This window comes from Oryzias latipes, chromosome 2, assembly GCF_002234675.1.
Source record: "Oryzias latipes chromosome 2, ASM223467v1".
NCBI classification, from domain to species: Eukaryota; Metazoa; Chordata; class Actinopteri; order Beloniformes; family Adrianichthyidae; genus Oryzias; species Oryzias latipes.
The window spans coordinates 8,601,301-8,625,376 of NC_019860.2; the positions used below are offsets into that span (position 1 = coordinate 8,601,301).

A 24,076-nucleotide genomic window follows, 5' to 3' on the forward strand; every position below is an offset into this window, starting at 1 on the left:
TATGATTTTCTCTCATATCACTTACTGTTTGCCTGTCTGGTCACAGGCTTGCAATACATCTTTAAAACCTCTCCAAACATTATACAAACAAACTGTTAAAACTTTGGATAAAAAACCCAACATATTTTACCATTGTACAATATTACAAAAACATGGTTTACTGAGTTGGGACAACATGGTCAAATATTCAAATCTCTGTCTCATATACAAAATCCTTCATGGCTTATCATCCCCTTCTCTTCACCAGTTTATTATCATCCGGACAGCAGATCACAGCAAACTCGAAGTGCAGTGAGAGGAGACTGTATCATTCCTTTCAGAAAAAGTGTTTTTGGTCAGACTGCTTTTTCTGTTAGAGCTGCTACTGAGTGGAACTTCACACCTGTTACTATCAGAAATCAAAACACATATTATTTATTCAAGACACAATTAAAGAAATGGCTCATTGACAATCAGAGCTGTCAACATTGAGTACATTTCCTCTCGCTGATCCTCGCTACTGTCATATCTTTTAAGAGCACGTATGTTCTTACATTTGTGTGATTTTGGATTGTTTTATCACTAATTTGTTTTTAGGTTAACTGCTTATTTTATTGAATGCATTGTTTAATATATGTATGTAATGTTATGTAAATATGTAATTTTACTTTGATCTTTTAGGGTGATTTTAACATCTTCCCAGGGACTGCAGAAGAAAAATAGCCCTTTGGCTAACTCTGGCATATTGACAGAAATGTTTATTAATATGCGCTGTCCCCTATATTAAATGTTGTTTCTCTTTCGGCTTTTCCCATCAGGGGTTGCCACAGCGAACGAGTCGCCTGGTAAACTTGGCAATGTTTTACGCCGGATGCCCTTCCTGAAGCAACCCTCTCAAAGCAACCGGGCTTGGGACCGGCATAGAAGTAGAGAAGGGAACAGGGAGCAACCCGGATTCAAACCCTGGTTTCACGGACGGAAGGCGCCGCAAACCAGCACGAGCTAAACCGGCTCCCGTCCCCTATATTAAATAAATAAATAAATAAGAATTTCTTCTGGTAGTTTAGAATGTTCCTACTGTGCAGGCCTGACCTCTATTGTTTTTGATGGAGAATCATTGTTTATTTCAGTCTGAGATTGAACATGTTTGGGAGCATTTTGAGCATGTTTTTGTTGGATTTTAAATAATTGAACTACCTCCACTCGAGGGCCAAAATATAATTTTTGAGTCACAAACATTATATATCAACTACATTGTTACACTTTGTTTTACACAGAATTACCTCATGTATTTGACTTTTTGAATTTTTTTCTGATTTTTTAAAACAAAATTTTATAAAAGTAATTTATAAATAGTACAAACACATCTTTATTTTCATCTGTGAACTCAAAGTCAGATCAATACCTGAAATAGTTACTGAGGGTCAAAGGTAAATGTGTGCTGAGGAGATCTTTATACAGAATTTTTGAATAATTTATGCACAAGAAGAGTGTTCTATCCATGTCTATAAAAGACATATTCTCTGTAGGATAAATATCTTGTGTGTATCTTATATGCCGTTACCTACTGTTGGTAGAATGGTGAAATATTCAATTATAAATCTGACTCTAGAGGAGACAGTGCCTCACCAGCCATCAACCTCAACGCACGTCACTGATGCACAGAGTAATGACCAAATTTAGCGTCCACTCACACATAAATCGATACAGTGCACCCGACTGCAGGAGTAAAAATGAATGGGAATTTAACAAAATCTTTCACCTTATAAATATGCTGAGATATTCTGACACTCTAGACCACTGATCTCTGAGAGAAGTGTTGATGTGGTGCAGTGTGCCGACGGTAAACTAATTCTCTTTACATTTGCATGTAATCCTTTATCAAATATTGTTAATCTTATAATCGCTTTACTCTTAACTTTGTTGATCCTAATCTTTTCCTGAGGAAAAAAATCAATCTGATTTGAATTTCTATCTTTGGAAAACATGCTAATACACCCATTAAGTTGGCCTAGAAGCCTTTGGCTCTGAAGACTTATCAGAACCCTTTTATTTTGAACAGAAACTGGGAAATAAAAAATATAAAAAAACATCAGACGCCAACTTCAACCTGGTAGACACCAGGCTACCAAAATATTGTCTGACATTAAACTGATATGCAGCTACAGATATGCCCCTGCAGGTTTACTCCATTCCTTCATGTCTCTTTACCAAAACTCTCTTTCATTCTGTGTTTTCCCTCTCTAGTCTGCACTCACACTTGAGTCTGTGTGCATGCTCATGTGCTCTGCTGTGTCTCATTTGAACTTTGACTTCAGTCAGCTTTCAGGCAGGTTTGATCAGGATGACTATTCTATCATTAGTTTGAGTTTTTGTTTGTTTTTTTGACTCTTCAGGGGCCTGTTTCAGAAAGGAGGTTAAGTGTAAACTCTGAGTGCATTAACCCTGAAATCAGGGAAACCCTGGGTTTTCCGTTTCAGAATGGGAGGTTTGTTAAACCAGAGAAAGCAGAGTAAGTCAAACCCGTTTCTGAAAGAGAGGTAACTTCTATCCGGAGTCAGTGTCCATGGTTACTTATGCTGTGAACCTAACCTGGTCGGGAGCAGGTTTTATTCTCTAAACTCAAAGTTTCTGCCGGTCCCCTCCCCTTTTTAAAGACGAAGCAGTATTTTTCGCTTTAACCTTCATTGCCCACATTTCCGTCACACAGAGACGGTCTAAGTGACAAGAATGGCTTGTTCTTTTTTGGAGGACCCAATAGACGAGGAGGCTGCATTAATTCGTAGAGAATTATATTTACCTCGTACGAGGATTTTGAGTTGACTCGATTTTTTTTTCACTTTTAGCTGCTGCCATGTTCTTTTAATTCCTGCAGGATTGCATCTACATGAAAATGAAATCAGGGACATTGAATTAGATTAATGTAACAATTACTTTTTGGAAACACAATTTGCTAGCACTGCTTACTGTCTTAATCCCGTATAAACCTATACCACTTGATCAATACAAAGGTAGTGTTGCAGCGTGTGTGTGCTGAGCGGGGTGCGATCCACGAGAGACAAGGGGAGGGGCGATTGCAGGTGCAGATGGGGGGGGGGGGGGGTGGGCACGGAGCAGAGGTGTGTGCGTGGAATATATTGTGTGTTCGGAGGACGGAGCACTTAGTTAAATAAAGAGAAGGTGTCATTCCCAGAATAACTGTTTTGGAGTCATTCTTTATCCGCTCTGGAGGTTGAGGGTTTCCAACGGGAAGTGAACCCCGAAGGAGAATTCCCTTCGGCCCTGAAGGAAATCTCCCCTGCGCTTCTGACCACGGTCGGAAAGACGAGAGAAAAGAAAGGAGAAGTCTTCGCGCAGCGAAAGGTTCAACAGTAGACAAAAGTTCACTTTTAAAAACACAATTGCATGTATTAATATTAAACTGACCAACGTTTGCAAGAGGGGGAGGTTAACAAAAAAGTCCTCTAAACATTACCGACGTTAAATGCATTTTCCCCCAGATTGGTTCTGTACACTATGCAGCATTTCATGCAATTACACCAGGAATAACACTTCAAAACTACACCTAAATATCGCCATTTTTATTTCACTCCTTACACTATTTAAAAAGTTATTACAGCCAATATTTTATAACAATGATTTAAATGCAAACTTAGGCATTAACTTGAGCAGCTATGTTTTCCCACGCTAACTGTCTCTGTTTTGCAGATGCAGCGGTTTTGCTTTTCTTCTGGAATATGTGCTCATATTCACTGTAACTCTGCAGCAGCACTTCAAGTTCAGCTGGCGAAAAATACGCAGACCTCTTTTTTTCACGGTTGCCATGGTGACTCGTGATATCTGCGCTCCATTGATGATGGCTTCTTATAGTCGCGGTGCTCACGCTCACCTCCGAATCAGTCCACTCAGAGTTGATTAACCTAACTCCAATCAACTTCTCTGAAACAGAAAACTCAGAGTTGTTAATCTCCCGATTGACCAACTCAGAGTTCAAGTTCAACCTCAGAGTTGGTTGAACCTCCTTTCTGAAACAGGCCCCAGGGCTCCAGACTGCGACCAATTGGTCGCATTTTGCGACCAAAATTTGAGAGTGTGCGACAAAATTTTACATCCAGTCGCACATGTGCGACCAGTAAATTTGCCTCCCCCACCCTTCGTATTTTTAATACATCAAACGTAGAAGGGGCACGTCAATGATCAATGAAATAATCAATGAGACGCGAGCACACACGCACGCAGGCAGACACACACACTCGCATACATACTCATGAAACGTGAGCACACACTCGCGTGATACCTGTCTGTGAGGCGGCCAATGCGTGTGAGAAGAATAGGGAAAGCCACTGTGAGTGGCTAAAATGCGTGGAGGGGGAGGGGCCTAGAGATAATCGCACGCGCGTAAACATCTGTGGGAAGGAAACAGAGACAAATATCATCACAACCTGATATGTGCGTCTGAGCTATGAGTAAGTGAACTATTGATTCGTTCTTCCGACCTGTGGTTAGTGTACCAGTGCCAGAGTCTACAGCAGGGGTCTAAAACTTGTGGCCCCCAAGATGATATTTTGCGGCCCCCGCCTTAATATGAAAGTTCAATTTTAATTCGGCCCGCCAGTTTGTATGAAAGACACTTTTTCATTGTCGTGCGCAGAGCTGACCAACCAATCACAGTGGGGTATATGACTCTTGGGGGCGGGACAATGACAGGGCTTGAAAGCAGGTAACCTGACCGCCCCCTCCCTCTCCGGACCACATTACTTTCCTTACTTTCCTTTAGAACGTATTTATTCGCTCGTCATTTTCTAAATACATGCAGTCCGTGATGAACTTTTCTCTGGCTCGCACAGACCTGGAGGAGGGTTTTAGGGTTTTGGTTAAGCGCGCCGCGGCGTGTAACCCCCGACAACAAACGGTGCACGGCTCAGAGCAGCTCACCCCTCCTGCGGGAGTCGGGTCAGCTGAGGAGAATAAATGTCCCACACCTACATGCGTGACAGCTAACGGGGCTTGACCATTAAATATGTGCGAGTGACAAGATTTAGTCTTAGACAAACTGAAAACACGTGGGAAAAATGCAACGATATACGTGTTTAAGATGATCCAGCGCCGCGCCTGGATCGTTGGGGAGACCAGGCGGGGGGGGTGAAGGCGAATGACGGACAACAGGAAATTGGAGTTGTCCTTAACATTCAATTTAGTTTTAATATTCCTCTCTCCCTCAGTATGATCTGTGTTATTATATATTTTATACTTATTTTAATGTTTTGTAATGTATGTAGCCCTTTTTAATGAATTGGTATTTTAAATTATTTTGATTGATCACTGAACTACAAAAACCATCAGGACACATGTCCCATAATGCATTGTTTTGTAGTCATTAGGGCAGCTTTCAGTCAGTTCAGTACTAAATTTCCAGCTGCATTCGCTCAGGTTGGGGTCTTGCACCGCCCCTTTCTCGTGATATTTTTGTTTTGATTGACAAGAGATACTGGAGCAAAAACAAAAATACATGTCTCTGATCTGCGCAGTGTTGAGTCCACCTGGGTGACCTCAAACACGCTTATTGTGCATCTTGGCTGCACTTATTTGGTGTCACCAACATACATTTCCATCCGTTTTGTCTAGTATTTGTACTGTCATGACAGCGATGGTGCTGTCAGTTTACCTGTTGTTGCATTTTCAAAAGTGCAGATTAAAATGTGACACTAAATTAGAAACAGCACATTGTAATTTTTGTATCTATTATTAAAGTATTTATTAGTAATACAGTGGAAATTAGTAGATTTGGTCAGCATGTTGATTTACGGTTATGCGCCCTTAAATTTTCTGGTTGTGCCCCTAAAATTTTCAGTTAGGGGCCACTGTGCTCCTAGTGAAAAAAGTTAGTCTGGAGCCCTGCTCTTTAAACTCAGAAATCTGTCAAATGTTTCAACAGCTGAACCTTTTGTTGCCATGGAAACAAATTTGTTCTTAAGAAAATCTAAGCAACTGTTTTCTTCCACAGCAGACTCTTCAAAGAATCAAAGATGTTCAATTTCTGGAAATTCCAGAAAACCTTTAATTCCAAACCTTTCAGCTTCAGTGAAGAACTACAAATGTAGAAATGAACCAACCAGCAGCTTCAATGTTCTGACCTCAGAGTCTGCAGTCTGCAGTTTGGATTCTCCAGTCCAGAACAGAGAACCTTCATGGATGAAACCTCCAAGTTGTTGTTGCTCAGGTTCAGTTCTGTCAGGTGGGACGGGTTGGACTTCAGAGCTGAGGCCACAATTTCCCAGTGAGTCTCTGAGAGTCCACATCCTGGAAGTCTGTAAAGAGAAACAAAGACAGAAACAGGTGATCTTATGATGAATTCAGTGATGAAGTTCCAGTTGGACATTTCTCTCTTCATCAGAGCTTCATCTTCATCATGAAACTGTCCTCCTCATCAGTCTGTCTCAGACCTTCATCTTTCTTTCATCTGCAGCTGGAGGAGAAGGTGGAGCTCCATGGAGCTTCATGCTGCCCTCAGTCTGTCAGTGATCTGAGAGCTGCCAACATGCAGCTGTCTGTGCTGAGAGATCCATGAACAACTGTCTGCATCCACAGCTGCTGATACCTGGTCCTCTCCCTGTCTCTGCAGCTGCATGCGGTGGAAGTATCATGGTCTGTCTCTCGTGGTGACCTTCAGAAACACCCACAGCTTTAGTCTGTGTGTTTCTGAACTCCAGTCCTCAAGTCCACCATCTTGAAGGCTTTTTCTGCTTCTCTGCGTAAACACACCTGCCTCCAGTGACTCATCATCGGCCTCTGTGGAACTCCATGATGAGCTCAGTCAGGTCTGTTTCACCTCCTTCAGGTTCCTCTCTGTCATTTCTGCCTCACAGCTTCTTTGACTCCATTCCCTTTAGAACATGCGGCTCAACATTCAGGCTTTTGTCATGTGTTCAGAGGGAGAGCTCTGTTTGTTTAAGCGCTGTGTTCACAGACTGTCTGGAAAAGTGAAACAGCAATGAAAGAGGCCAGGGGGTGGAGCTTCAACAGGAAACAGAGAAGTGTCTTCTCTGATTCTTTTTTGTCTCATTAGCCAGAAATCTTCTCCACAGGAGCCTCAGGAGACCATGATGCCAGCACTCTGACCTTTGACCCATCATGCTCCTCACAGTTCACACACACATCAAACAATAAAGCTGTTGATGTTCCACAGACATAAGAAGCTGCATACAAATTGCTGAACGCTAGCTAGCTTTGATCAGGAACATCATGGTTCTCATGGTTCTAGAGCCACACTATGACTAAACAGCAGGAATATAAATAAAATAAATAAAGTTTAAATCGTTTAAAAGACACCTGCTTAATCCATGCAGGTGAATCAAATCCCGTGTGGACTTTCTTCAATGGATTCCAGAACCTCAGTGTGGAGGAAAAGGACCTGTGCAGGTTTACAAGTTAGCTGTGATGCTAGGCTTCATTCTGCAGTCCAAACTGCTATTTTGGTCTGATCAGTAAGGACTTTCACAATAAAACTTTAGTTACAAAAGAAATTAAATTTTCAGATTCCAAAAGCCTGGGTTTATATAGAAGATTTTCTGTTGAACTTTTTCAAGAGGCATCTAAAAAATAGGAATCCCGAAAAATAGAAGACGTCTAAAACATAAATCCTGTCAATGGAACTGGCTAAACAAATCAATACTAACACATTCAAAATCAGATTTCAGACATATTTCCCTGATTTTCCATCGGCACTGCTGTGTGTTAGACTCAGATCTTCAACAGAGACTATATGTATGCAGATGATGGTTGACTGAACTGAAGGAACCAAAAGGATCAGAAGAAAGAATCAGTTTCTGCTTCAGCTTTTTACTTACCATAAATTTCAAACCTTTCATTCTTTGTAAATCAATCTGAACACAGATCTGATTTATCATCACAATCACTTCTGGACTCACCTGAACTCTCTGCAGTTCCTCACTGATGGGATCAGTCTCCGTTTACCCTCATCTGATGTGTTGTACTGGTTCAGGTCCAGCTCATCTAGGACCGCCTCTGACATCTGCAGAGTGTAGGCCAGAGCTGAGCAGTGGATCTCTGAGAGTTTCTTTTCTGATTTGTTCTTTGACTTCAGGAACTCTTGGATCTCTTGATGAACTGAGAAGTCTTTCATCTCCATCAGACAGTGATAGATGTTGATGCTTCTGTCAGGAGAGAATCCACTGATGTTGATGTCCTTCAGGTTGTTGATGGCTCTCTGGATGGTTTCTGGGTTCTTCTCTATCTGACCCAGCAGGCCTCCTAAGAGTCTCTGGTTGGACTCCACAGAGAGACCATAAAGGAAGCGAACCAGCAGGTCCAGGTGTCCAGTTTTACTCTGCAGGGATTTCTCCATGACTCTACTCAGAAACTCATCCAGGGATGGGTTCTCCATTTTTTTCCTCAGGAATTCCTTAATGACCTTTACCTTCCTGTTGGAGTAACAGTGGAACATGTAGACTGCAGCCAGAAACTCCTGAACGCTCAGATGAACAAAGCTGTAGACCGGTTTCTGGAAGACCTCACACTCTCTTCTGAAGATCTCAGTACAAACTCCAGAGTACACTGAGGCCTCTGTGACATCCAGACCACACTGCTGCAGGTCGTCTTGGTAGAACATGATGTTTCCTTTCTCCAGATGTTCAAATGCAAGCCTCCCCAGCTTCAGAAGAACTTCCCTGTCAGTCTCTGTCAGCTCTTGTGGACTTGTCTGATGTTCCTGCTGGTACTTGTTCTTCTTCCTCTTTGTCTGGACCATCAGGAAGTGGGAGTACATGTCAGTCAGGGTGGTGGGCAGCACTCCTCTATGCTCTGTGGTCAGCAGGTTCTCCAGAACCACAGCAGTGATCCAGCAGAAGACTGGAACTTCACACATGATGTAGAGGGACATGGAGCCCTTGATGTGGGAGATGATTCTTCTGGACAGCTCTTCATCTGGGAACCTCCTCCTGAAGTACTCCTCCTTCTGAGCATCATTGAAGCCTCGGACTTCTGTCAGTCTGTCCACACATGAAGGAGGGATCTGATTGGCTGCTGCAGGTCTGGAAGTGATCCAGACCAGAGCTGAGGGCAGCAGACGTCCCTGGATGAGGTTAGTGAGCAGCACGTTGACTGAGGACTTGTGTGAGACATCAGACACCACAGGACTGTTGTTGAAGTCCAGAGAAAGTCTGCTTTCATCCAGACCATCAAAGATGAACAGAAGTTTGCAGACAGACAGCTGTTCTGCTGGGATCTTCTGGAGTGTTGGATGGAACAGCTGGATCAGAGTGAGAAGACTGTGCTGCTCATCTCTGATCAAGTTCATCTCCCTGAAGGACAGAGGAACCACAGCACTGATGTCTTGGTTCTCCAAGCCCTCGGCCCAGTCCAGAGTGAACTTCTGCACTGAGAAGCTTTTTCCAGCTCCAGCAACTCCGCTGGTCAGAACCACTCTGATGGATCTGTGTTGGTCAGGGAAGACTTTGAAGATGTCTGGGTTCTTGATTGCAGTGTCATGGAGCTGGTTGGTCTTGGTGGTTGTCTCCAGCTGCATCACCTCATGTTGGGTGTGACCCTCTGGTCTCAGTCCCTCTGTGATGAAGAGCTCAGTGTAGACCCTGTTGAAGAGCGTTTCTCTTCCTGCTTCTTCAGTTCCTTCAGCCACATGTTCACTTCTGCTCCTCAGACTGATCTGATGTTCTCCAAACATCTCCTGCAGACCAACATCTGCTGAAAGAGCAGAGAAGAAAGCTCCTTCATGAGTGTTCCACATGTTTCCAGAAGAATCCATCAGCAGATGATCAGGCTCTGACTCACCAGCTCTGGGTCTTTCTGCAGACTGGGGTCCCCTCCTCTTCTTCTCTCTGTGGACACTAAGGAGAAACGTTAGTGAACAACAATCAAAGCAGTCAGTGGGAAGTTCCAGACTAACTCTGATCGTGGAGCAGATCCTCTCTGATCTTCAGACTCAGATATTGTTATCCAGACTGTGCTGAATGTGAGCAAATGTGTTTCTAGGTTAAACCAGAGCAGATCTAGTCCATCTGAAGGTCTAAGGCCGCATTTACACTGCAGGTCTTGATGCTCATATCCGATTTTCTGACTATATCCGATTTTTTTGACGACCCGCTTACATCATCTTTTAAAGTGACCCGTATCTGATTTTTGCATTTACACTATACAATGCTGAAACTATCAAACATATATGTTCTGAGGACTACGTAGCAGCATTTCCGCCTTCCGCGGACCTCTTTTGGACTTTTGTGATTGCGGTTGTCATGGAGGCAAGGCGGCGACGGAAGGAGGCGTTACCTTGGGCTCTTCTGAGGGGATGCACGCGTGAGGAAAAGAAAGACGGCTGCTCAGCTCTCTCTGAGTTTTGAATGAGGAAGTTTTTGCAGACGTTGTGCTGCAGTTTGATCCAAGTGTTGAACCTTTCCTGCGCGATAACTTCTCTTTCCTGAACGTGGTCAGAAACACACGGGAGATTGCCTCGGGGTTCTCTTTTCCGTTCTGAACCCTCAGCCTGCAGAGTGGGTTAAGAAAGACTCCAAAACTTTTGGGCGAGACACCTTATTTTTAATTTACGGTTCTCCGACACTTCCCCACTCCGCGCTCACACCCCCTCTCCTCTCCTAAACACACACACGCGCGCGCTCACACACACACACACATGGTCCCCATCATACACGCGCCCCAAAGAAATAAACGGCCTGTTCCATAGCAACGATGTCCCGCTTCATTAGTTACCGTTTGCGTCCGGACCGGACATAACAGCGGTTTCCAACTACGGTCTGAAGCCTGAGGCTGAAAGGTAACACGCTGACAGCAACATCGGCGCACAAAAAGCACCTTAATAACTCATGTGATCTCAGTTGGTGGTGTCCTGAGTTGATGTCACTCACGTACGACTCTCATTTACTGGGGAATATCCGATTTGTCTGCTTACATGGCACACGCAAATGCACATATCCGATTCGTTTCCGATTTATTTCCACATATGAGAGAGGCCTGTATCCGATCTGAGAAAAACGGAATCCATGCGCTTAGGTCCTGCTTACATGTTCACCGATCATATCCGATCTGTGCCACGTGAGAGGAAAAAATCGGAATTGGGTCACTTGAACCATGGAGTGTAAAGGCAGCCTAAATGATACGTTAGCTGTGTTTGGAGCTCATGTCTGGACTGAGGTCAGAGAAAAGTTCAACTGTTTGCTTCATCCTCACAGACTGAGCTTTGTGTCCTCAAGAGTTGTCCAACTCTTTTCTTTCCTCTCAGACCTAAAGCATCACAGCAGATGGTTGACCTTCCTGGATGGATCAGCTGATGTTCTTGATGAGAACATTGTTGTTCCTGCTGAGAGCTGAACTCTGCTTTGTTCACTAGAAACTGCTTCTTACTGTGAGTCTGAAGGTCCTGGTTCAGTTCTGAAGTTTGGAGCAATCCCTTTGGAGTGGTCACTCTTCATGGATCCACAGCTGGAGGCTGCAGACTGGACTCTCTGTGTGACCTGTTGACCTCTGCAAACACAAAACCATCAGAGTGTTGATGCAAATTTTGCATTTATAAATATATATAATATAGATTTGAACAGCTTGAGATGGATGTTTATAATGTCTTTATACCGATAAACAACATTTTTGATTTGATTTGATTTGAAATGGTTTATTTCAAGCAATTTAGTAGAAATAATACACAAAAGCAATATAATCATCAGTTATACATTCATACAGTAACTAATCAAACTTAGGATAATTAGACATATTAATAAATATTGCTTGAAAGGGAGTGGAAGGAAGAGAACTTATATAATCCCACCCGTTATACTATAACCATTTTATTACATGATTTATCAATATCCGAATCCTAGCTTTTATCAGACAGAATTAAGAATCATAAGGTATCGATAAAGCACATGCCAAAGAGGAATTACTTAAGTATTACGTCAAAAATAACTATTTTAGAAATCAACATGGCAAATGCAGATCAGTCATCTGAAATATATGCAGATTATGTTACTTATAAAAGTCATTCATATAATTAAAACATAATACTATATCAGTAAAATAAACTTAACACTGTTTCAGGAATTTTCATAGCCAAATTTCATCAAGTATTAAAAGTTAAAAACATGTGCAAAATTATGCTACATTAGGAAAGATTTTTGAATCAATTTATCAATTTTTGGAGCAAGTGAAGTAATATCATTAAAAGTCAATCAATTTAACAATTTTCAATAAGTGATTAATCATTTGTTTTACTTTTTTAAATATTTTTTGTATATATATATATATATATATATATATATATATATATATATATATATATATATATATATATATATATATATATATATATATATATATATATATATATTTGTAATTTTTTTATAATAAAGTAATGCTGTAAGGGAAAATAAAAAGGGTCCATAAACTGTCGATAGTCCAAGGTTGGTATTTCTTCTTTTACTGATAACAGCCGTTCTTCTGGGTTTAAACAGTTAATAGTTCTCTTCGATGTTATGTCTGCAGACATTAGATTCAGGTCCATATCCTTCTTCAGCTGATATCAGCTGCGGTGAAAGTTGAGGTCAAGTTGTCTGCAGGTCAGAGCTCTGCTGTTATTCAGGTGACGTCAGACATACAGAGAAAGTGAGGAATCCAGGTGTCATATTTCTTGAAATTGTTTGGCTCTTTGGTTTATTACTCCATGTTGTTTCAGACGACCGTGATCAAACACTTTTCAAAGTCTTTCATGGTGTTCACAACCTGAACCTTGGACCGGTCCTCTGGACCGAGCGGTTTGACGTAAATCCTGCAGCCTTTAACCCAAGTGTTCTCAATCTGCTCACACTTCCTGAGAAGCCGTGCATGTTTTGAGATTTCAGCATTCCTTCTGGTCAGATGGTCGTTCAGATAAGCAGCCGAACCTTTCAGGTGTTTCCTTTTGGTCATCAAAGCTAGCTTGTGTTTGTGATTCACAAACCTGATGAGGATCGCTGGTTTATCCATCTCCTTTCTCCTGGGGAGCAGGTGGCAGGTCTCGATGGTATTGAGATCCATGGAAATCCCTTTAGATGTGAGAAATGAAAGTATTTGCTGCTCCAGAGACTCTGCACCGATCTCTGTATTAGCACTGCTAGCTACGCTAGCGCTAGCATTAGCAGTGCTTGCTCCTGCTGTCAGTTTCGCTCGAGGCTTGATTGGTACTCCAGTGAAAATGACATTATTCATCCTTACTTGCTGTTCCACATCGTCCAGTCTTTTCTCCAGAATATCGACCCGGTTTTCTCGCTGCTCGTTTTGAGCCCGAAATCTTCGGAACTCTTCCATCATTTCCCAAAGTGGCGTTAGCTTAGCCGACACTTGTTCCATAAAACTTTTCAGCGTTTCTTGAATAATGTCAAGAGTCTTCTTGAGGTCTTCGTATTCCTGGGTTTTCTTCGGGGGCATGGTAAGCTCTCTTTTTTGGAGAAAATCAACTTTTTAAGTAATTTGAAGATAGTTGTATTCATGCATTTAACCTCAACATTGTGGTAATGTTTGAAGACATTTCTGTTTCCAGACTGTTTTCATAGAATAATTGCAGATGTTTCTCACTGCCCTTTGCACTGACAAGACTTTTTCTGCTACAACGTTAGCATGAACTGGAATTTGGGCTCAAAGCTGAGTTGATCTTTGTTGTTTCTCCTAACATGGTCACAGACTGAGAGCTTTGTGACCTAATTTCCCCCCGGGGATCAATAAAGTCCTATTTTATCTTATCTTATAGCTTTGTTGTCCAACTCTTTTCTTTCCTCTCAGACCTAAAGCGCTCACAGCAGATGGTTGACCTTCCTGGATGGATCAGCTGATGTTCTTGATGAGAACATTGTTGTTCCTGCTGAGAGCTGAACTCTGCTTTGTTCACTAGAAACTGCTTCTTACTGTGAGTCTGAAGGTCCTGGTTCAGTTCTGAAGTTTGGAGCAATCCCTTTGGAGTGGTCACTCTTCATGGATCCACAGCTGGAGGCTGCAGACTGGACTCTCTGTGTGACCTGTTGACCTCTGCAAACACAAAACCATCAGAGTGTTGATGCAAATTTTGCATTTATAAATATATATAATATAGATTTGAACAGCTTGAGATGGATGTTTATAATGTCTTTATACCGATAAACAACATTTTTGATTTGATTTGATTTGAAATGGTTTATTTCAAGCAATTTAGTAGAAATAATACACAAAAGCAATATAATCATCAGTTATACATTCATACAGTAACTAATCAAACTTAGGATAATTAGACATATTAATAAATATTGCTTGAAAGGGAGTGGAAGGAAGAGAACTTATATAATCCCACCCCGTTATACTATAACCATTTTATTACATGATTTATCAATATCCGAATCCTAGCTTTTATCAGACAGAATTAAGAATCATAAGGTATCGATAAAGCACATGCCAAAGAGGAATTACTTAAGTATTACGTCAAAAATAACTATTTTAGAAATCAACATGGCAAATGCAGATCAGTCATCTGAAATATATGCAGATTATGTTACTTATAAAAGTCATTCATATAATTAAAACATAATACTATATCAGTAAAATACACTTAACACTGTTTCAGGAATTTTCATAGCCAAATTTCATCAAGTATTAAAAGTTAAAAACATGTGCAAAATTATGCTACATTAGGAAAGATTTTTGAATCAATTTATAAATTTTTGGAGCAAGTGAAGTAATATCATTAAAAGTCAATCAATTTAACAATTTTCAATAAGTGATTAATCATTTGTTTTACTTTTTTAAATATTTTTTGTATATATATATTAATATATATATATATATATATATATATATATATATATATATATATATATATATATATATATATATATATATATATATATATATATATATATATATTTTTTTTTGTAATTTTTTTATAATAAAGTAATGCTGTAAGGGAAAATAAAAAGGGTCCATAAACTGTCGATAGTCCAAGGTTGGTATTTCTTCTTTTACTGATAACAGCCGTTCTTCTGGGTTTAAACAGTTAATAGTTCTCTTCGATGTTATGTCTGCAGACATTAGATTCAGGTCCATATCCTTCTTCAGCTGATATCAGCTGCGGTGAAAGTTGAGGTCAAGTTGTCTGCAGGTCAGAGCTCTGCTGTTATTCAGGTGACGTCAGACATACAGAGAAAGTGAGGAATCCAGGTGTCATATTTCTTGAAATTGTTTGGCTCTTTGGTTTATTACTCCATGTTGTTTCAGACGACCGTGATCAAACACTTTTCAAAGTCTTTCATGGTGTTCACAACCTGAACCTTGGACCGGTCCTCTGGACCGAGCGGTTTGACGTAAATCCTGCAGCCTTTAACCCAAGTGTTCTCAATCTGCTCACACTTCCTGAGAAGCCGTGCATGTTTTGAGATTTCAGCATTCCTTCTGGTCAGATGGTCGTTCAGATAAGCAGCCGAACCTTTCAGGTGTTTCCTTTTGGTCATCAAAGCTAGCTTGTGTTTGTGATTCACAAACCTGATGAGGATCGCTGGTTTATCCATCTCCTTTCTCCTGGGGAGCAGGTGGCAGGTCTCGATGGTATTGAGATCCATGGAAATCCCTTTAGATGTGAGAAATGAAAGTATTTGCTGCTCCAGAGACTCTGCACCGATCTCTGTATTAGCACTGCTAGCTACGCTAGCGCTAGCATTAGCAGTGCTTGCTCCTGCTGTCAGTTTCGCTCGAGGCTTGATTGGTACTCCAGTGAAAATGACATTATTCATCCTTACTTGCTGTTCCACATCGTCCAGTCTTTTCTCCAGAATATCGACCCGGTTTTCTCGCTGCTCGTTTTGAGCCCGAAATCTTCGGAACTCTTCCATCATTTCCCAAAGTGGCGTTAGCTTAGCCGACACTTGTTCCATAAAACTTTTCAGCGTTTCTTGAATAATGTCAAGAGTCTTCTTGAGGTCTTCGTATTCCTGGGTTTTCTTCGGGGGCATGGTAAGCTCTCTTTTTTGGAGAAAATCAACTTTTTAAGTAATTTGAAGATAGTTGTATTCATGCATTTAACCTCAACATTGTGGTAATGTTTGAAGACATTTCTGTTTCCAGACTGTTTTCATAGAATAATTGCAGATGTTTCTCACTGCCCTTTGCACTGACAAGACTTTTTCTGCTACAACGTTAGCATGAACTGGAATTTGGGCTCAAAGCTGAGTTGATCTTTGTTGTTTCTCCTAACATGGTCACAGACTGAGAGCTTTGTGACCTAATTTCCCCCCGGGGATCAATAAAGTCCTATTTTATCTTATCTTATAGCTTTGTTGTCCAACTCTTTTCTTTCCTCTCAGACCTAAAGCGCTCACAGCAGATGGTTGACCTTCCTGGATGGATCAGCTGATGTTCTTGATGAGAACATTGTTGTTCCTGCTGAGAGCTGAACTCTGCTTTGTTCACTAGAAACTGCTTCTTACTGTGAGTCTGAAGGTCCTGGTTCAGTTCTGAAGTTTGGAGCAATCCCTTTGGAGTGGTCACTCTTCATGGATCCACAGCTGGAGGCTGCAGACTGGACTCTCTGTGTGACCTGTTGACCTCTGCAAACACAAAACCATCAGAGTGTTGATGCAAATTTTGCATTTATAAATATATATAATATAGATTTGAACAGCTTGAGATGGATGTTTATAATGTCTTTATACCGATAAACAACATTTTTGATTTGATTTGATTTGAAATGGTTTATTTCAAGCAATTTAGTAGAAATAATACACAAAAGCAATATAATCATCAGTTATACATTCATACAGTAACTAATCAAACTTAGGATAATTAGACATATTAATAAATATTGCTTGAAAGGGAGTGGAAGGAAGAGAACTTATATAATCCCACCCCGTTATACTATAACCATTTTATTACATGATTTATCAATATCCGAATCCTAGCTTTTATCAGACAGAATTAAGAATCATAAGGTATCGATAAAGCACATGCCAAAGAGGAATTACTTAAGTATTACGTCAAAAATAACTATTTTAGAAATCAACATGGCAAATGCAGATCAGTCATCTGAAATATATGCAGATTATGTTACTTATAAAAGTCATTCATATAATTAAAACATAATACTATATCAGTAAAATACACTTAACACTGTTTCAGGAATTTTCATAGCCAAATTTCATCAAGTATTAAAAGTTAAAAACATGTGCAAAATTATGCTACATTAGGAAAGATTTTTGAATCAATTTATCAATTTTTGGAGCAAGTGAAGTAATATCATTAAAAGTCAATCAATTTAACAATTTTCAATAAGTGATTAATCATTTGTTTTACTTTTTTAAATATTTTTGTATATATATATATATATATATATATATATATATATATATATATATATATATATATATATATATATATATATATATTTTTTGTAATTTTTTTTATAATAAAGTAATGCTGTAAGGGAAAATAAAAAGGGTCCATAAACTGTCAATAGTCCAAGGTTGGTATTTCTTCTTTTACTGATAACAGCCGTTCTTCTGGGTTTAAACAGTTAATAGTTCTCTTCGATGTTATGTCTGCAGACATTAGATTCAGGTCCATATCCTTCTTCAGCTGATATCAGCTGCGGTGAAAGTTGAGGTCAAGTTGTCTGCAGGTCAGAGCTCTGCTGTTATTCAGGTGACGTCAGACATACAGAGAAAGTGAGGAATCCACGTGTCATATTTCTTGAAATTGTTTGGCTCTTTGGTTTATTACTCCATGTTGTTTCAGACGACCGTGATCAAACACTTTTCAAAGTCTTTCATGGTGTTCACAACCTGAACCTTGGACCGGTCCTCTGGACCGAGCGGTTTGACGTAAATCCTGCAGCCTTTAACCCAAGTGTTCTCAATCTGCTCACACTTCCTGAGAAGCCGTGCATGTTTTGAGATTTCAGCATTCCTTCTGGTCAGATGGTCGTTCAGATAAGCAGCCGAACCTTTCAGGTGTTTCCTTTTGGTCATCAAAGCTAGCTTGTGTTTGTGATTCACAAACCTGATGAGGATCGCTGGTTTATCCATCTCCTTTCTCCTGGGGAGCAGGTGGCAGGTCTCGATGGTATTGAGATCCATGGAAATCCCTTTAGATGTGAGAAATGAAAGTATTTGCTGCTCCAGAGACTCTGCGCCGATCTCTGTATTAGCACTGCTAGCTACGCTAGCGCTAGCATTAGCAGTGCTTGCTCCTGCTGTCAGTTTCGCTCGAGGCTTGATTGGTACTCCAGTGAAAATGACATTATTCATCCTTACTTGCTGTTCCACATCGTCCAGTCTTTTCTCCAGAATATCGACCCGGTTTTCTCGCTGCTCGTTTTGAGCCCGAAATCTTCGGAACTCTTCCATCATTTCCCAAAGTGGCGTTAGCTTAGCCGACACTTGTTCCATAAAACTTTTCAGCGTTTCTTGAATAATGTCAAGAGTCTTCTTGAGGTCTTCGTATTCCTGGGTTTTCTTCGGGGGCATGGTAAGCTCTCTTTTTTGGAGAAAATCAACTTTTTAAGTAATTTGAAGATAGTTGTATTCATGCATTTAACCTGAACATTGTGGTAATGCTTGAAGACATTTCTTTTTCCAGACTGTTTTCATAGAATAATTGCAGATGTTTCTCACTGCCCTTTGCACTGACAAGACTTTTTCTGCTACAACGTTAGCATGAACTGGAATTTGGGCTCAAAGCTGAGTTGATCTTTGTTGTTTCTCCTAACATGGTCACAGACTGAGAGCTTTGTGACCTAATTTCCCCCCGGGGATCAATAAAGTCCTATTTTATCTTATCTTATAGCTTTGTTGTCCAACTCTTTTCTTTCCTCTCAGACCTAAAGCGCTCACAGCAGATGGTTGACCTTCCTGGATGGATCAGCTGATGTTCTTGATGAGAACATTGTTGTTCCTGCTGAGAACTGAACTCTGCTTTGTTCACTAGAAACTGCTTCTTACTGTGAGTCTGAAGGTCCTGGTTCAGTTCTGAAGTTTGGAGCAATCCCTTTGGAGTGGTCACTCTTCATGGATCCACAGCTGGAGGCTGCAGACTGGACTCTCTGTGTGACCTGTTGACCTCTGCAAACACAAAACCATCAGAGTGTTGATGCAAATTTTGCATTTATAAATATATATAATATAGATTTGAACAGCTTGAGATGGATGTTTATAATGTCTTTATACCGATAAACAACATTTTTGATTTGATTTGATTTGAAATGGTTTATTTCAAGCAATTTAGTAGAAATAATACACAAAAGCAATATAATCATCAGTTATACATTCATACAGTAACTAATCAAACTTAGGATAATTAGACATATTAATAAATATTGCTTGAAAGGGAGTGGAAGGAAGAGAACTTATATAATCCCACCCCGTTATACTATAACCATTTTATTACATGATTTATCAATATCCGAATCCTAGCTTTTATCAGACAGAATTAAGAATCATAAGGTATCGATAAAGCACATGCCAAAGAGGAATTACTTAAGTATTACGTCAAAAATAACTATTTTAGAAATCAACATGGCAAATGCAGATCAGTCATCTGAAATATATGCAGATTATGTTACTTATAAAAGTCATTCATATAATTAAAACATAATACTATATCAGTAAAATACACTTAACACTGTTTCAGGAATTTTCATAGCCAAATTTCATCAAGTATTAAAAGTTAAAAACATGTGCAAAATTATGCTACATTAGGAAAGATTTTTGAATCAATTTATCAATTTTTGGAGCAAGTGAAGTAATATCATTAAAAGTCAATCAATTTAACAATTTTCAATAAGTGTTTAATCATTTGCTTTACTTTTTTAAATATTTTTTTGTATATATATATATATATATATATATATATATATATATATATATATTTTTTTTTTATAATAAAGTAATGCTGTAAGGGAAAATAAAAAGGTTCCATAAACTGTCGATAGATTGAGTGTTGGAGGATCTGCTTCTTCATGAACAGCTGATGGACTTTGACATGAACACAGACTGAGCTGTTTAGTCTGGAATAACATGACATGTTTGGATCAACAGTTTACAGTTGGAGGGAAAAGGTTTCATCCAGACTTTTTTCTAGAAAGCTGATTCCAATTCTCCATGTAGAAATGTAGAAATTCTGATAGCAGAAAGTCAAACTAGAACAATGTGATGTTTGGAAAGCATGAAAATCTGAATCCTAGGAGTCTGCAGTGATTCTTCTCATTAGACTGGAGCTGCTGTCAGTCAGAGTCAGCAGTCAACATGTTTTCTTCTCCAACATCTCTGATGTCTCTCAGAGACTCTCAGAAGACTCAACTGAAAAGATCTCATCACACACATGATGCTCCAAGTGAGTCTGATCAGAGAGATCCAGAACTGAACCAGACCTCAAGTCCTTCATCTGAAAACTGTTGATCATCTGAACTAGAATCCAGCCTCCTTTAACTCTAACAAACACTCACTGTTCCACTCCTGAAATGATGTCTTTGAAGTTAGGATTAAAATCCCTTGACATGTCACTCCTTCTGGACCCCCAGCTGGATCCAGATCCATGTCCAGGTTGGTTCCTGTTAAGAATGAAGGTTGCTGGTGTGAGTCCTGAGCTCTGACATGGAGAAGATCATGGACAGTTGGAGATGTTCATCTCACCTCTGAGCTTTGCTCTGGTTGTCATGGTTACCATCTCTCCGTTTTTTAGAGGGAGGGGCTCCCTCCTGTGGTTCCTCCCACTGATCCATGCTGCTGGATTCACTGGATCCACATCAGCTCACACACACCTTCCTCCTTCACCTGCAGAGGAAACCCTCATCATCATCATCAGCTGTGACCCTCCTTCACCAACAGATCAGCTGCTCCTCCACTGATTGGCTCTTCTCTTGTGTTTCCTCTCAGGTTCAGGTGAATGCAGTCAGACAGCAGTGGGAGGCAGAGGAAGCTGCCATCAGCTGCTGCACTTCTGCTCTCCCTCCACCAGGTGGAGACATGGAGCTGCAGCAGCAACATTTCCATTCAGTCACTTTGACAAAGAAACAACAAACTTCCTGTTTCTATAATTCAGGAAGGATGAAGCATCAAGAAAAACAGACAGAAATCAAAGAATGAGGAGAAAAGAAAGAAAGAAAGACATGAATTCTTCCTCTGACTGAGATGCAGAAACGAGCAGAGAGCTGCAGGCTGATCAGCTCTGGATCACTGATGAAGCTGCTGAAATCAGACCTGAGAAGAACCCCCAAAAAGAAAGAAGCTGAGAATCAGAAATTTGAGATGTCCTGAACTAGATACAGAGAACAGGTTCATCAAGAAACCTAATAACACCTGTCAGCAGGTGAGAAGAGGGGCGGAGCTTCAAGCTGAATGTTGATCTCACTGACTGTAGGTGGCTGGAGAAAGGTGAGGTCATGTGACCTTCTGCTTTGTAAGGACACCCTTTGAAGGTGATTTTTATTCAAACTACTGTGCCCGTGTAGTTTCAGTTTGTTTTAGTTTGTAGTTTCAGGCACACTAAGAAAAATGGGGACTCAACCAAGTGGAAACGTGGTTCCAAATTGAAAAGATTATAAATAGGGTTAAAAGAGAAAATAAAACAGAATAAAAACACTAGGGGGCCTTGAGCCCACCTGCAGACTGAGCTGGTATCCAACAGAAACAAAACCACCGCACTCACATGCATATACACATTGTGACACAACAGTAAAAAATCAAAAAAACAAGTGAACTTCCTCCTGAGCACCAGTCAGTCACTAATGCAGGTAGTCAGACAGGGGCAGATTTTCACTAGTCCCACAAGGCATCCAAGTTCCAGGAGTGCCTGGGGAGCCACGCAATTGGCCACAAGGGAGGGAGGAGAAGAGACGCCGGCGATGCGCTCCGTTCTACTGCATACATAAGTTATTTCATATTTACTCTGACCTTTTGAACTATTGAGTGTGTGTGTTTATATTGCTTTTCTGCAAGAACTTGGTTCTCTGGAAAACAGGAGATGACCCACCGCAGTTGTCCTGCACCAACCAGGTGACGGCTGATGACATTTGATCTGCAGAGGCCTGTTGCACAAAAGAAGAATTAAGACATCCGGGATAAATGACTGAGCTGAGCTCAATGAATCCAAAACATGTGCGTCCAGGCTTAATTGGTTGCACAAAGACCAAGCCAGGATGAGCAGACACAGATTCATCAAGCCAGGTGTAACCAATCCTGGATAGCTGCGCGCTCACGGCTCACTCAAACAGACCCCTCCACAGATCACAGATAAACTGATTCACCATGGCAACTAGAGCCGCGTACCTTTCCCCGTCGGAAGCACAAATCCTCATGGAGGCATACGAGGAGGTAAAAGATATAATTAAGAAGAAAGGCAACACCGCCACAGTGATAAAGCATACCTGCTTTGTGTTGTCCTTATTCAATAAAGGAACATAGTGTTACACATTGTGTTTTTATATTCATATGGAATGTGTATTATTTTATATGACAGAGTACTAGGGCCCCACTGAGGAAAAAGGATAAAGTCATAAATTTATGAGGCTGGTTCTTTCTGCAGAAAAGCAAAATATTCTTTTTACAGTTTTGATAGTTATGACAATGTGATACTTCATATTCTGGCAGATTCTTTGCAGATGTCTTTTTTATTTTTATTTTTTTTATTTTTCTCAGATACTACTTTACATGTCAATTTGATTCCTTCTGTCAATTTTAATAGTCTGGCTGATGTGCCAGAGTATTCTGGCACATCAGCATGTCTTCGTTTATGAAACCATACTGAAGTACAATTTCACGAAATGCCCCACCTCCTTTAAAACAACTGGTTACAATATTATGAGTTGTCTTTTGTTTCCCTCTGTGGCCCTAATATTCTATCATTTTACATATAGCCTTATAGTCTATGGGAAACTGTAAATTATCTAATGATAGCAACATCATCTAAAACATTATTTACCCAAAATGATTGAAATTAATGATCACAAATGTTTAAATAATGACAGTGGGTCTAGTTATATGTGATAACAATGTATAGTGAGCAGTGAAATAACTATTGGTTTCCATTTGTGGCGACTGCTGACTGACATTAGGGATGAGATTAAATAGATCCTGGGAATTTAGCCTGGTCTGGAGCAGGCTAGCTCCACAGAATAAATCTCCATGGTAATTTATACCATAACATATCTTCCTGCCCCCTATCCAGCTTTAGTGCAACCGGATTGGGGATCAATTGAGCCAGGATCACCAAGATATCCTGGCTTAATCCCTTATCCTACTTTTGTGCAACAGGCCTCAGGAGATGGGCCCTAAAACCACAGGGGTCAACAACAAAGCTGTATCTCAATGGAGCAATTGTCCTTTAAACATGTTTGTATAGAATTAGCTTCCTAACATTGTGTTCCCCCTCCTTTTTAGAAGCAGACCAACACATCTGTATGTAGGGAAACACCCTGTTTTTCAATAAAAACGAGAAGGCAGACCTTTGTAAGCTCAGAGCAAACAGAGGATTGCGTGGATATGTTACTGTCTGCTCTCTCTTGAGAAAAGATTTAAAGTGAGTCTGAGTCCTTTCCTCCTGCTTAAATATAGTTGAGAAACGTTGGTTTAGATTAGACCCAACAACCCCGAATGCAGCAAACATACAAGCCGCGGTTACATGGGCCGAATATCTTGATCGGATCAATGGTCGGGTTAAAATTCACCCGTGCACATGGGATCAGAAAACCTTTTTCCGATTAGAACAAACGTTCCCAGGGCTCACACTTTCGGTCGGAATGAATAATTTGGGCATGCGCAGTAGTGTAAAATCACCCGTATGCGGAAATAGGTCCCGTTGTAAACAAACCGCTTCCACAGACATTTATGCAGCAGCTCCGTAATACGAGACGATCTTCCAAACGTGTTTTATTAATGTCATGAATATTATGAAGCGCCTGTTTGCTCATCGTTATATTTAATCCGTGTGGTCAGTGCTTTTTTGTGGAAGAAACAGAGCTGGAAGAAGGCTTAGGACAGGCTATAAACACAGGCTAACATTAGCCTGATGGACACAAAATCCAGGACCATAAAACGCTGCAATCTGCATCTTGGCTGCACGTAAATGTCTGGGA

The 24,076-nt window shown here is 40.4% G+C and overlaps 3 protein-coding genes across 6 annotated transcripts in view; 1 reads left to right on the forward strand and 2 right to left on the reverse strand.

The window, feature by feature from the left end:
- Positions 1 to 24,076, reverse strand: part of LOC110013798 (gastrula zinc finger protein XlCGF28.1) — a 989,290-nt gene that overhangs the window by 537,778 nt on the left and 427,436 nt on the right. The gene's annotated exons all lie outside the window — the stretch shown is intronic.
- LOC101169839 (NLR family CARD domain-containing protein 3) overlaps positions 1 to 24,076 on the forward strand; it is a 1,010,604-nt gene that overhangs the window by 406,483 nt on the left and 580,045 nt on the right. The gene's annotated exons all lie outside the window — the stretch shown is intronic.
- Positions 1 to 24,076, reverse strand: part of LOC105355408 (NACHT, LRR and PYD domains-containing protein 12-like) — a 768,227-nt gene that overhangs the window by 92,728 nt on the left and 651,423 nt on the right. The window contains exons 6-9 of the mRNA XM_023961860.1: positions 18,948 to 19,067; positions 16,440 to 16,559; positions 13,897 to 14,016; positions 11,371 to 11,490 (exon numbers count right to left, since the gene is read on the reverse strand). Of these exons, the coding sequence (XP_023817628.1) occupies positions 11,371 to 11,490; positions 13,897 to 14,016; positions 16,440 to 16,559; positions 18,948 to 19,067 (480 nt within the window). The remainder of the gene's footprint in view (positions 1 to 11,370; positions 11,491 to 13,896; positions 14,017 to 16,439; positions 16,560 to 18,947; positions 19,068 to 24,076) is intronic.